Below are 15,047 nucleotides of genomic sequence, written 5' to 3'. Positions count from 1 at the left end.
TCGCCTAGACGTTCTAAGGGCAACATAGGAAGCACATGTCGAAGTGTACTGATAAAAAAAAAAAAACTTTATGAGTTAAGCTACCATTTCCAACAAACCGCATATGTGTATCTAGCATAGTTCTTTAGCAATAAAACTTTGTAATCAGGGAAAGACTTTATACTTAGCCTGTATATATTTTGCATTTAGTTTATCTTTTATGCTGTCTCTTGGTTTGTCACCTATGTATATATTCTTTCCACTCCCGTAACAGCTCATTCACTCCACCCGTTCTTCCTTCTTTCTCTCCTCACTTCTCTTTTCCTTCGCTTTCACCAAAAACACTCCCACTTTCTCCAACTTTTCAACACTAGCTGAACTCTGTTCCACAACTAATTTGAGTGCTTCTTCTTTTCCCACACCCTCCAGTCATTTGTCCTGCAGGGCGCGCGTTCCCGGGCACGCAAACAGATGATCCGTCCCGTCATTCTCTATACGTATTATACATTCATATGTACCTCCTTCTCTTTTCAGCGCACTGTGTCTCCACCCCAAGTCTCAGCCATACTAATCCCTCTCTTGCTTACTTTATTCATATAATTTGCTTGTCCCCATTCCCTTATGTCCCTTGTCTGGAGGTCTAGTGATATTTTAGTTGCAGTTTCCATCATTAATTCTTTCCGATTTATATCTTCTAGTCCCTGTTTAACGAGTTCAAGTGTTCCTTGGTCTTCGTGCTCTTCTTCCCATACCCATCCCAACCCGATCTCGAACAGTTTACCTTTAACTTCTTTTGCACACGAGCCCATTTCCCCTCCCCTTACTTGTTGTATGAGAGCCTTCCCTTTGATAGTGTCTCCCAATATTTAACCCTTCTCCACATTAGCCTGGTGCTCTCCTTCGCTAGCCCGAGTTCCCGTTGCACCCCGCTGTTTGCGGTGCCCCTGGCGACATGCAGGGCTTTTTTAAAGTAGCTACACTGTATTTGGTTGATTATGTTTTCCCCACTTGCCCCCCAGATTTCGCACCCGCACCCAACGGAAGCCATTAATAGGGCTCGATATAGCTTTTGGACAAAGCTCATTTCATAGTTTTGTAGTTTCCCTCTTATTCCCATTATTGTGCAGTTACAGCTCGCGCCTTCCCCCTCACTGTTTGTAAGTGCCTCGCCCATGTTCCTGTCATAGTGACTGTTAGACCCAAGAAGAAAATAGTGGAGAACAGGGGAGATATACTGTATTTTGTGAAAGGGAAGTTCGCCTTAAATATTGCAAGCAAATATTGTACATTGTAATATAGTTACTTTAAATATGATTATTGTAGTGTCTGCTGCGGGGTCTCCTGATGGCATAGTGGTAACGTCGTTGCCATATAATCAAGGGGTCTCGGGCTCGATACCCGCTGTAGGCAAATATTGCTTCGGATCCCATTTTAAACAGTAGCTCCAGCCTCCATTAGGCTTTCAGTGCATGAAGTGGACCTAAATAACAAAATATTGTCTGCTAGGATAGGTCGATTGGCAACAGGAGCAATCCAATCCCCACATCCTCCATTGCCGTTACTCATGCCTATATATATGTGTGAGACTTAGGAAATATGCAAAATAATAAAATAGACTTCACAATAACTAACTTGATCTTACTGAATTGAAGACTAAAATTGGTAAACGCGTAAGTGCCAAAATAATTCAAGCACCGTTTTCCACGTTGAACTGTGTAATGTTCCATGCTTTATAATGTGGTAAACGTGAAAAGTGGCTGGTAGCCCTCTAAGTAATTCAAAGGGCGTGTAAAGAGGTCACTAGTGTGAATCTTCTTACGGGCTGATGTGCGAAACGATGCGATTTCCCAACACTTTCGCTTTTGGCACTTACAACGTTTACCACTTTTAGTTCTCAATTATAGGCAATTAGGTAGATCTAGTGTACTTCAATTTTACTAAATTTAAGTACGGGAAAGAAGTTCTATTTAGAGAGTGCACAGAGTGACTGCAGTCTCAGCCAATCGAATGAAAATATTTCAGACTGTAAGATTCCACGTGATGTCATCAGCAAGATTACATTTCTACGCAATTAGGAGAAGATTGTGCAAGAACAGATACTAGGGTTATCACTAATTATTTTAAATAGTGTTAAATGTTCATAGATGTAGACGTAGAACCAACTATTCAAGAATACCAAGGATCTGCTTTTAATATATAAAAAAAATGCCAAAACCAAGAGCTTATCTAGAATTTTCTATCTGAGGGGGGAAAGTTCGTGGAAGGTGTAAGGGTACGTTTAGAGTCAAATAGACTCTATCTTCTCTTCATTCTCTCTTTGTTCCTTTGCTTTCCTCTCCCTTTCTTTCTTGCTATCTTTTCCTATCCCTCATTCTATGTTCTCTTATCTTCCCTATATTCTCTCTTTGTTCCTTTGCTCTCCATTCTCTCTTTGTTCCTTTGCTTTCCTCTCCATTTCTTTCTTGCTCTCTTTCCCTATACCTCATTCTATGTTCCCTTATCTTCTCTACGTTCTCTCTTTCGTCTCTTCCTTCCTTCCTATCCATTTTTCTCTTTCTTTCCTGCTCTGATGCTCTGTCTTTCTTTATGTTTCCTCATATTTTTTCTTCCATTCTCTCTTTCTTCCTCTGCTTCCCTATCTATCTATCCCCTTATTTCTCTGATGCTCCCTACCTCTAATGAGAATTGTGCCTAAAATGTGGAAATGTTAATGACTAATTTGGTTTACCTTACTTCTCCTTTCTACCACTTTTAGATAATCGCAAAGATGAGGATGACGAAATTTGTGAAGGAACACCCATATACAGACCGGGATTCGAACGCAGAACCCCTGGCGTCGTAGCGCATTGCGCTAACCATTCCGCCACGGAGGTCGGTGTGAGAATATTAATATATTTAGTAATATGTTCTATATCTTATTTTCTCATGTGTCACGTTATATTTTCCATTGGAAGTTGAACCAATGTGGTGTTAAGCACTTAAGAAAGAGAGAGAAAACATATTTCAGATCATGACTAGGGCACGGATAGTTATGCACTAAAAAAAACGAAAAATATGCACTAAAAAGTGTAAAATATGCACTTAAATATGCACTTTAAAAACACGTTTAATTGATAAATGCATAATTTATATATTGCAAACTATGAAAGATTACATGCCAGGCAATGAATATGCATTATTCTGAATGCTCATTCGCTACACAGATTTTATTTTTAATTAATATGATTCTGCGTTAAATGAAACACAATACATTACAGATCAAGAGCTAAACATATCGGGTTTCGCTCGCAGGAATTAACCTACATGAAATTTGTAAGCGGCGTTGCCAGCTTAGTCGTTTGTTGAGGTGAGAATGACGTACTTGCCACATTTCATACAATCCAGGAAAAAGGAAAGACGAAAGAGAAAAAGTGAAGAAAAGAGAAGCGAAGCGAGGAGAAGAAAAATAAATACAGTATATGCTCGGATGTGAGTACAAAAATATGCACAACATCAACTTTTTTTATACAAATATGCAGTTTTAGTTAAAAATCCTTAAATATGCATTTGCATATGCAAAATGCATAATTATCCGAGCCCTAATCATGGCTAAATTTCCACTAAGTAACAATAAATGATGCATTTCAAAGATGCATTGTTTGTTGCCTAGTGACTGATATTTGGGTTGAGAACACGCCAGCTAATCAGTGCAAGGAATCTAAATTTGTATTAGCATGTGGTCCCCGATCTGCCAGTACGTGGTGTCGTTTGCGACATGGGTCTATTCATGCATCTCTGGATTTTGGAGACAGAGACGCCCTAAGGAGGAGGTTTTGGACCCGGACAGGTTGTTTATCCTATATCTGAAAAACCGTATTATTTATATACAGGGAGGGTGATTCCTCGCACAACCGTTTGCTCGTGGCTCGGCGTACCAGGTATCGTGAGGCCAGCGGCGGTCTTTAGCATGCCCAGATGGGGTGTGAAATCCCGGGGAAGCGAGGTTTCATTTTTCAAACCAAGGACCTCGCCCTAAAATATACTCCCAACTAAAATACCACCAAATTTCTATAATCATTCCCAACCGGAGAACTAAAATTCACTCCCCTTCTGATTGATTCAAATTTTTTGGGTGCGCTGACACTTTAGTTCGTTTTGCACCCTTCAGTATATGTGTACGTGAGTAGAAGATCCCCTTATCTAAAACCCTTATCTCAAAATTAAAAACAAGGGGTGTAAACAGCTCAGAAACAGTGGAAGACGCCTGCTCTTCTCAAAAAGCTAAAACCATGGGCTAAAACAGTCATCGTCTCCCAACATAGATGACAAATCGTTGGGAAAGGCGAAACCCTACCTGCGGGTATTGAAATCGGCACATTCAAGAAGAATGTGTGAGTTGCAAGTACGGCATAACGGAGGGTACTTGCAGCAAATGACGATGTGAGAGACGGCTGTGTCCAATTCGGAGCCACTGAGAATGTACGTAATACTGCGCAACGTTGATAACTCGAACCTCAACATCTCAAATTCCTTGATAAGCCGAATTTGTTTGTAATCCCCTTGAATTGTCCATAACACTCAATACTAATTTTGGTAACACTTTACTATAGAGGTGACGGATTTCTTACTTTTTAGAGGAGAGAAAGTACTTACGCAAATCATTTTCTGTAGCGTTGTGGAAGTTCGTGAATGTAGTTTTGATCCATTTTAATGCGAATGCATGTTGTTTTCTGCGAAAATCTCTGTCCGACACGCTGTTCATGCTACCGTCATTTGCTTTCTGCACGAGAACACAATGTTCCGTGTGATAGATGACGTAAACCCCGTAGTCAGTGTTTCAAACTCGCCGTGTTTTCACTAAAACATGATGTGTCCAGTATTTTTAATTTTTTTTTTAACTATGCTTGCCTAACCTAACCTAACCTAACCTTACGGAAAATAGTTTGTGGGGCTAACGTCAATGGTTTGTGAGGCTAACGTCAATGGTTTGCGAGGCATTAGCATAATTTCAAATCCGGGCACGAAAGTAGGTATTTTCCGGTGAACAAGGTTGCAACACTGCATAAATCGACAAAACACTCGCACAACGCGCGATGAACCAGTACGCTATCGCCATAATGTGTGTTACAGAATCTAAATAACGAGTAACAGTAAGTACTCGTAAATGTAAGAAATATACATTATTTTCGTTAGAAATTCATTATTTCACCTAAAGAAATGTTCCGCATTCCAGAACAGTACGTTAGCAATGTAAAAAAGTGCGAAAGAAATGATATATAGGTGTCACCCCTATAGTAAAGTAGTACCCTAATTTTACCCCAACAACTCGAATAAAACCTTGATAAGACGAATTTCTGTACAGTTTATGTGATGGCGTTCGAGCTCAATAACTCGAAGATAGACTATGAAAAACCTCTATGAGTAGAAGTTAAATTCTAATCACCTCCATAACTCGAAGTTTTAGTCGCACGGATCTCAATAAGTCGAAGTGTAGGGTGCGTACGTACAATGACAGGTGATCGACAATCGTGTCGGGACTTGAACTCCCCCACCCTGCCGTGTATGTAACCATCATTGTTAATGTGTTTAGACCTCTATAACTCGAAGTCGGCCATTTTGGCCCTCAATGACTCGAATCTTGATAAGACGAAATCCTTGATGCCTCGAATATCTTCTTGTTCCTCTCAGGTTCGAGTTATGAAGGTTCCACTGTGAGCGATGCACAAGTATCGCTCGGCAAATTGTCCACATTAATCCTTCTCTTGCATCCTCCCTGTTGTGGGCATTCCAATGGAGTTGTTGTAGCGTCGCAGTCTGGTAATCAAGAGATCCCGGGTTGGATACCAGATGAAGGCACATGGTGGTTCAGATCCCACGTACGGTCACCGGCAATATAAATGAGACATCTAGATCCTGAAATACTCGCAATCGTGCAAGCCTTTATGTCTGTTGCCTAACTCTACGGCTGTGGCACAGTGGGATCCATGAGAATTACCGTGCAAATTGTCCATGACTATTTTCATTAATTATTCTCTTACATCCTATGTGTTTTTAAGAGATGGATTTATATGTGTTATTGCGTCAAATAAAGTGCACGAACATGGTGATGGACAATTTGCACGGTAATACTCATGGATCCCACTGTACATTACCATTGAACATTTGCTATTAACATCCACATATCGTCGCAGAGGTAGGTAAAGGTAAAACACCTTTCAGGGAATAGGGAATAGAGTATTTGAGTATGTCAGGAATTAGGTGTTCGTTTTTTATTGCCGGCGAGTGTACTTTTAAGATATTGATGCTTACGTATGCCGGTGTACAGGTTGTGAGCAGCTTGCTTGGCGCTTTGTTTCAATTCTTGAAACCCTTGTTGTGTGAAATAATGAGAATAAACAGGGCCATGGGCGCCCGGGAGGGGGTGAGGAGGGGACTTGCCCCCACTGGGATTTCTGGAAAGAGTTAATATAATTCGATTGGTGAAATTGTAGCGATATTTCATAACAAAAAAGTATTGTTTTCTGTGACTTACAGGCCGTAAGTTACATCTACTAATATTATTATTATTAATAATAGGTTTACATTTAAGCTTACAGCCCATTATCTAACTATAAAAAACAGCTTTTTGTCCTACATGAATTAATGTTAAGTACACAGTTCTGCACATTGTACATAGCTATACAGAATATGGGAATTACAAATGTATGTAATTTAAAAAAAACATAAGAAGTAGTAGAAGTAGTATGGCGCCGACTTTGGGGGGTCAAGGCACTTTCTACCCTCCAAAATTCAAGCAGAGGGAGAAATTATACTGTGTATATAAATGTAAATACTATATATATACCAGGTGGTTATAATTAAAGTGACGGTGTTCAGAGTGGTACAGCACGGGCTGTAATGAGAGTAGCAGTCTGAAACTTCGTAGATATGATAATGAAGCAATGCGCTCGCGAATTATGCAAAAAAAAAAAAAAAAAAAAAAAATAGTTCCAATTCTCGCCACCAGGGTAAAAAACGGCGCTGTAAGCAGTCAAAATGTGGAAATTTCCATAACTCTGACGTCAAAGTCGATGAAATTGCCTAACCATTGTGTGAGCTCCCTGGTTGTTGTTGGTGACGCTTGTTGCTTTTTCCTTTAGTAATGTTCATGTAATTCGAATAGTGAAATTGTAGCGATATTTTATTACAAAGAGTATTGTTTTCTGCGATTTATAGTGTTTTTCCTGTAACTATACCAAGTTTTGACTGCTTACAGCGCCATTTTTTACCCTGGTGGCGAGAATTGGAACTATTTTTTTTTTTTTTTTTTTTTTGCATAATTCGCGAGCGCATTGCTTCATTAGCATATCTACGAAGTTTCAGACTGCTACTCTCATTACAGCCCGTGCTGTACCACTCTGAACACCGTCACTTTAATTATAACCACCTTGTACTATATATATATATTGTTTAAGCTAACCTTGCCCCCAAAATTTATCTAAAGTTGAGTAGTAATAATAGTAGTATAATAATAATTAATAACAGCAATAAAGAAATTAATAATAATAGCAGTAATAAAAGCAATAATAATAATACGTTTCTGTGACTCTGCCCCCCCTGAGTAAAAACCTTGAACAGGGTGAAGGACAGTTTGCTTGATAATACTTGCGCATTCCTCTCTTGTGGGATAGTTTGTTAGACCTATGCATGTTTAGGTACACAGACGATGATAGGCGAGTGCCATTGTTGTATCAGATATTTCTTACAAGGTGTGACGTATCATACAACAATACGCGCCAGTTACCAAGGATAAACAATTTCATATAATTAGCGTTTTCGATATTATGTGTATTATGAATTCGACTCCTATTAGGTTTGTTGTTTTGATTTTAAACATATCTGTAAGTTTTGTTAATGGATTGATTGCTTTGGATTATTTCACTTCTCCTTTCTGCCAATTTTGGCCAGTCGCGAAGATCAGGATGAATGATGAAGTTGAAGAGAACATCCATGCCCAGCAGGATTGAACCTGGGACCAATCACGTAGCCACAGGGAGGGCTAAGGGGGTTGAAGCCCTATCACAAAATCCTAGAAATATCTCATTTAAATATTATTTTTATTGTTAATAACAGAAAGCCAGTTATAACCACAGTAAAATCTGCATTACATCGAAAAAAGTTTAGTGTATAATAGAGGAACCAGGCCATATTTTTATATTCTACCATTTAATCCAAAGAGTAAATGAATCCACAGCTTCCAAAACTTATAGTTTTCTTTGTGAGAGGTCACAGAATATAAACTTTATGAGTAAAATTTACCAATAACTGTTATAGCCTCTTTTTTTTAACGATTGTGTAAAAGTTAATAACAAAATACAATAACTATGATTTTCAGTACACTAACTGTACAAAATATAAGAAAAATAATGAACAGCAATTGTGTTAGTTATTCACTGATATGGTGGATCGAGTAGCAAATTATCTTCATTTATGTAATAATTACAATACAATTGGATTGAAATTGGTATATTTTAATAACTTATAAAATAATAATTATTATTATTATTTGTGCTAATCAAGTTTTATCTTTGGCCTGACCCTCTCTACAAATTTTTCTGGCGACGCCCGTGCTGATAAGGGATTAGCCCCCCCGAAATAAAATTCTTGCTACTGGCCTGCCCGGAACAGCTGGTGTCGTAGCGTGCTGTGCTAACCATTACGCCATGGAGGTCGGCTATTAGTCTGGTTAAATTATTATATGTATTCTTGTTAGTTGTTTATTGCAAATACTATGTAATTCAATGTAGATAGAGGAGGGGGATGCATAAGAATTACACATTTCCCATCAGAATGTTTATTCTCTGTTTTAACGAATGGGTCATTCCATGTCAAGTGGGCTCGTGGTCTCTGATCGACCCTCTTCAACAGCACATATTCATTAGCAAGCTTATCCAATCCCGATTAGAGGATCTTAACTCTCAAAACAAATTTTGAATGAAAGTTTGTTTGATTTGGTGTTTTAAATCCACTTTATGCACAGAAAGGCTAATCGGGACCGGACCTGCAGTTCAAAGTGGGATCCGAACCACTATGTGCCTCCACCAGGTATCGAACCGGGGACCCCTTGATTACAAGGCGACGACGCTACCACTGCGCCACCGGGAGGGCCCTTGAATGAAAAAATATTCCTAGGCGGAAACTTCCACATTTCCTTTGATTTCAGTCTCATACCCGAGAGGCCCCCGTGGCGGAGTGGTTAGCACAGTAGTCCCGGGTTCGAATCCCGGCCTGGGTATGGTTTGTGAGTGTCCATTCATCAATTTCATCATGTCATCATTCATCCCCATCTTCGCAAATTAGCCAAAAGTGGCACAAGAAGCAAAGTAAAAAAAAAGCAAATCAATCAATCAACCGAGAGGATTCAAAGTAGGCCATCAGAGTCTGAAAGCTTTGAGCAGCAGGAGAGCAATGAACAGGCCCGGATTTATATACGTGAAGCAGTGGTGGCAACAACATCAGTTCCCCGTGTACCCAATTTCAACTTTTTAGGCAAAGTTTTGTCAGCTTCACAATAAGTTTCAATTATCAGGATCTTTATGTCATGTTTTGAATATTTTCAGTGTCACCGAGCCTCCACCCCCTCCGCCCCCACCTCCTAGGCTGAAACGCCATGCAACGTTTCTCTTGTGCTTTGTCTGCCTGGTAAGTATACCTACCATAGTTCACACATGTAATGTTACAGTTATGTAGTATTCAGATTCGCATTTAAAAGTTATCGGATAATTTGAATGGCGAATAGCACCAAGGTTTCTGAAACCTCTGAAAATATGCGAACGCAGGCTTCTCCTGTCTCAACCTGGCGACACTAGCGCCGCTGCTTCCAAGACATGGTTTCATGGATTTATTATTAATGAGGTAGATATCCGCCTGGGATATTTTAAGAAGTCTCATCGAAACCAGGAATCTCGGATACTAAGTCTCGGTCTCGTGCTCGCCTCAAAGTTCGAGACAAAACTGCGAGAAAATCGAGACTTGTATCTTCTCGGTACCATCTCTAATTAAGATTAACTTTAGCGTCAATATCCTAACGAAATATGACTTTTCGTCAACTTCAGAGATTATAATACGCATTTACTACATTCAATTCACATATCATACAAAATCTGAACGAGGTAACTCAAGGGAATACTTCTACAATTCACTTCTTCACGTTTTCAAAATAATTGAAGATGTAGGACATAATAGTGGTCCAATTTAATATACCCTTATAATTTTAAACAACTAATCTAATCAAAATTGTTCCTTCTTACATTTTAATATTCGAAGAGGTTCAAAAGCTGTGCGACTCTAAATTTATTAGCATTAACTTTAAAGTCGAAAGAGATTTCAAATTTTTATTTTTTGTAGAAAGAAGTATCACCTACTGAGCTAAATGTTAAGAACTGACTTGCAGGAAAGAGTTTATTATTGTTCAAATATCCAAATCAAAGTAAAGTAGATATTTTAAGAAATTCTCTGACATAATTCAAAGTTTCTGACTGGTGCCATTTAATGCAGTGAAAGACTTCCTTCGACTGTCTTGGCAAGCATTGTATCATTTTAGGACCATATATTCTAGGATATAAACACTGGACGCTTTCCGAAAGTAGCACTAGTTGAAACTGCTCTTTCCTTAAGTTCTCACGTGAAGATTGTGAAGTTCGTTATGGTATTCCTAATGTCCATTTCCGTGCAATGAGTGATGTTTGTTCTGACAAACTGTGAGCCTCGTTTTTACGTGAAAATCGTCTGCTACTTACAGACAACGAGCATGCATGAAGACTTCAAAAAACCCTTGTTCGGAAAATACAATATACTCGTACATAAAACAGGAAGCGATATTAAGCAACATTCACAAGATGAATGTGACCTAGCTGAACTGCTCTTAATGTGTGATTAAAATGAGCAAGAATGCCTTCAATAGAGTTTATTCCCACCGAAAGGGCTGATCTCCTTCTGAACGCTAGCTTTTCACAGAAATTACACTTGCTTCTTAGTCTGCGCATGGTTTTAGAATCGAACCATCGCATTAATCCAAATATGTGCTTAACCACACTAACTGAATGTTGCAAGTGTTAGATAGGCCTATATTCTGACTTAGGTGCCGCGGAGAATTCTTGAAACACAAAGGGAGCATAAAAAGTTTGGTTTATTCGTCAAGTCGCTAAAATAACTGGTTTCACGAGGTTCGTGTAGTCAGGTGTTCTCTTATGATTCGTGCGTTTCGTTAGGATTTAAAGAACTCGTCCACTGGTAGTCTAGATATTCGTCCGCAGATATGGGAAACACATTTCTTTATACCGACATTATACGTACTTGCACTATATATCGTATACATTACATGTAAATTTCCAAATGGAATCCTCGCAGTTTCATGTTTTCTTTCACGTATATGCTCGCAGTGTTCAACCCAAAGGACCAACCGATTACAAGTTTTGTTCTGTTTCTTTGTCGCAGCTCTGCAGTTCATTGAGCATATTGGCTTTCAAGGTTATGAAGATTGGAATCAGTCCTCAAGGCACCATCACCAGTGTGCACTACTTGGATGAGAAAACGGACGATAAACCAGGTACAGAACAATATGTAAGCTGACATTTCACAACACACGTATTAATAGGCTTACCATATTTTTTTGGGTCCAACCCAGGACATATTCGCCATCAACTCATTACTGCTGAATTTCAGTTGAAGCCTTAACATTTTATTGGAACATTAAACTATAAATTGTACAAGAAAAAAATATTAACATTATTTTATAAAATCAATCAATTAATTTTCAAATCTTTAATTGAATAATATATTTTCTGATGTTTAGGAAGTCTCTCTGTTCTAGGTAGCATTCTCTGTTCGTTGACTCAGTTGTACTTTTCACTAGACATGACTTTCTCAGAAATGGCTTGTTTGTTTTAATAACATCATAAAATTCACAACATGAAAGTTCTGAATTAATTTGAACATTCAGCAGATATTTAACTGTAGATACTAGAATCTACCGCTTTCTGCAGACCAAATATTCACCATAATTGAAAATACTTTCTCAACTGGAGCAGATGTTCCAGGCAAAAACATAGCAAACTCGACCATTTTAGAAATATTGGTACATTATTTATCAGTCTTTTGAAACACCTTAAAATTGCTTGCCACTTCTCTTCAATAGTATCTGCTACTTTTTCAGAACTTGAACCACAACCTACCTTTTGGTTTTGAATTACCTTGTTCAACAATGTACGTTAATCAAATAGGTCATCAATATTTACAGCATCTTTTACAATTGCATTAATAACTTGTGCACTCTGTTGTAAATCAGAAAAGGGATAATCGATCCTTATAATCGATCGATCCTTGCCGGTCATAAATTTTGGTCGTAAATATTCTATACCGGTAGCTATTTTCATGTTGAGATTCTCAAAACCCCGGACATTTTGCAATCCCGGACATCACCCTGGAAAGCACTAAAAAACCAAGACTGTCTGGGCTAATCCCAGACGTATGGTAAGCGTATTAACATTCCAACCATCTTTAGCTTCTGTAAACGCTCTTCTTCATAAGCGTGTGCAGTCCTAAACACAATATTATTCTAGATTAATAATAATAATAACAGGGCGTGTTTCGGCATCAAGGATTGTTATTACAATGCAAAGATGGAATAAAGCGCATACATTGAAAAAATATGAAAAGGATTACATGTAAGCTTAATAGATCTAGCTTGAATACAAAAACAAAAATATATATCAAAGCAAAATAGGTTTACATGAAAATTGTTGAACATAGGTTATCTGGAAAAATTAATATAATAATAATAATATGGCGAAATAAAAAATTAAGTTTATAAAGTTAATATGCACACAGTTGTAAGTTGTTACAGTGGATATTATTATGATTAAAAAGTTGCTCGTGAAAATGTGACCTAAAATATATCAGCTTAGTTTATGATCACAGATCAACGTATGGTATGACAAGACACTTGCAACAATTTGATCAACTTATTCTCGAAATTTTACTCATTACAAAAAATAACAATTTTTTTGTGTGTGTAGCCCTAAATATTTTTACATTAGGCCTATGTCTACAGATGCAAGCATTTAAGCAAAACTTTATGTACATTAATTCATAAAACCAAACGTTATTTACTTTTCTGCACAATTTGTATTCGACACACCATAAGTTTATCTTTTCTGTATCCTTTTCCGATGCTTTCACTCTATGTTCAAATTGTTAGTAAATGTGACCTTTTTAAAGTTATTTAATCTATTGGTATTATTCATTTTTGTACTTATTACTGCAAGTTAATTGAATTGAGCAAATTTGAGAAATTGACAAGTAAATTTATAAAGCTTACTTTAGAGAGAAGAATCAATCAATCTCTTATATTGGACCTTACAGCTTTTAAGCCGCTTTATGTCCATCATTTATTTTTGGAACATGTACATACTTACTTTACATTTAAGTAATCGTTATATCTTCCGCCTCCATTATTTCACAGAAGTTGTATTAAAACTATTTTGAACAAAAGTAAAATAATTCCCTTTACAATTTCATGTTACATTTTCTCAAGAATGTTAGCGAACTATATCCCACTTGAACATCTGGATTGGCCACCAAACTCATCAAGTTTATAGGAAATTGAACTTTTAAATTTAGAGACATGAAACACCTACGTATTTACTTATTTCAATTATACTAAACGTATCCTGTATGTCATTTCAGAGATTGCCATAAGGTTGCATTTGCCTCCGTCCGGAATCCTTATTTCAATAATGACGTCAGTGTTAGTGTGGATGGGATCAATTTATGTAAGTGAGAGGATAAATCTTATTGGCAACGAATTTTCCCTTTGGGAAGACTACTGCACCATAAATAGAATAGAATGTACACCTTACGGTGTTATATAACTACTTAAACAACCTTATATTTGTGCATAGCATTCTGTGAAGGAGGAAATGTAATACCGGGTGTCCCATAAGTCTTGAACCATAGGAGAAGAACCAAACAAGTTCATGTTAGGAATTTATTTTTGTACAACACAGTTCAAGAATGTGTTCAATGTTCCTACCAGCAAAATAACTTGGATTTTCTCCTCCTTCGTCAGTGCCATGGTTTACCTATAACAGATATATGAACAATATCTATGGTTCCAGACTTATGGAAGCTGTGTAGTCAGCTATCTACCTAAATAGTATGACATCATTTGGTGTGTATGAGCACTATATTTGCAATTCTCAGTCAACATGGGATAAGACCCTTACCAGTATATCCTCATTAGCGTAAGGGTTAACGTTGCCATTGATTTATTCGCACATCCCCAACCAACATCTACATAACACCCCTCCACAAATTTTCTGCAACATATCCCAATTTTTTAAAATTAAAAGTCAATATATGGTCATTGTGACACCAAATTTACATTCATACCCTTCTAAATAAATATTACACCCCTCTACAAGGGTGTCAACTTTTGAAAATCATTGAGTGGGCTCAAACACTTGAATTATAAGTTCACAAAAAAATCCCTTAAATCCTCCCTTCCACGTATAATACACACCAAAAATTCATCCTTACATATTTTTCTTTAAAATCTGTTATTTACTGATTTCAATAAGCAATCCACCATGAATCACGATGACAAATATACAATAAAAACAAAAAGTTATTGGAAGGGCTCAGGCCCCACTGCCCCTCCAAATGGAAAATTCTTGATAAATCCTCGAACGTTGTGGTCTTATATGTGTTCAGAGTTACACAGAAGACTGGCGCAACAGAAGATTTGCCCCTTTAAGCGCGGATAAGACAAAAAATGAAAAGAAAAACCTGTTGCAACGTTGACTCGAAGTACAACCACAAAAGTACTTACATTCGAACTGAAATTCCGAGCGGTTTTGGTAAAATCTGAAGCTCGTAAATGAACAACCAGCTCAACAAACACAATATATAGTATATAATACCCCTCAGATTATTCTCACCTGTGGTTCCAGATATTGAGGCCCCGTTGACCTTCAACAATGCATTTTCAGTGATTTCATTAATGAAAAAGAAATGATTTTAATAAGTATTTGTATTCGTTTCAGGGTAAA

At 37.6% G+C, this 15,047-nt stretch overlaps 1 protein-coding gene across 1 annotated transcript; it reads left to right on the top strand.

Annotated features, from left to right (window-relative positions):
* Window positions 1–3,653: 3,653 nt before the first annotated feature.
* On the top strand, window positions 3,654–15,046 carry LOC145990548 (uncharacterized). Its single transcript, XM_083126240.1, has 5 exons — window positions 3,654–3,805; window positions 9,558–9,639; window positions 11,434–11,545; window positions 13,684–13,773; window positions 15,042–15,046. Exons 1-5 carry the CDS (start codon window positions 3,693–3,695, stop codon window positions 15,044–15,046), a joined length of 402 nt encoding a protein of 133 aa, XP_082982366.1. The 5' UTR covers window positions 3,654–3,692.
* The last annotated feature ends 1 nt before the right edge of the window (window position 15,047 follows it).

The sequence above is a fragment of the Lepisma saccharinum genome, chromosome 7, assembly GCF_977018435.1.
Source record: "Lepisma saccharinum chromosome 7, izLepSacc3.1, whole genome shotgun sequence".
NCBI classification, from domain to species: domain Eukaryota; kingdom Metazoa; phylum Arthropoda; class Insecta; order Zygentoma; family Lepismatidae; genus Lepisma; species Lepisma saccharinum.
This window is presented reverse-complemented; position numbering and strand designations above follow the sequence as displayed.

Bases quoted from the DNA above. Each gene is read 5' to 3' on its own strand.
- LOC145990548 (XM_083126240.1), top strand. From the start codon at position 3,693: ATGTGGTCCCCGATCTGCCAGTACGTGGTGTCGTTTGCGACATGGGTC. The intron at 9,640-11,433 runs GTAAGTATACCT...TCTTTGTCGCAG, and splicing joins TCTTGTGCTTTGTCTGCCTG to CTCTGCAGTTCATTGAGCAT. The intron at 11,546-13,683 runs GTACAGAACAAT...ATGTCATTTCAG, and splicing joins GAAAACGGACGATAAACCAG to AGATTGCCATAAGGTTGCAT.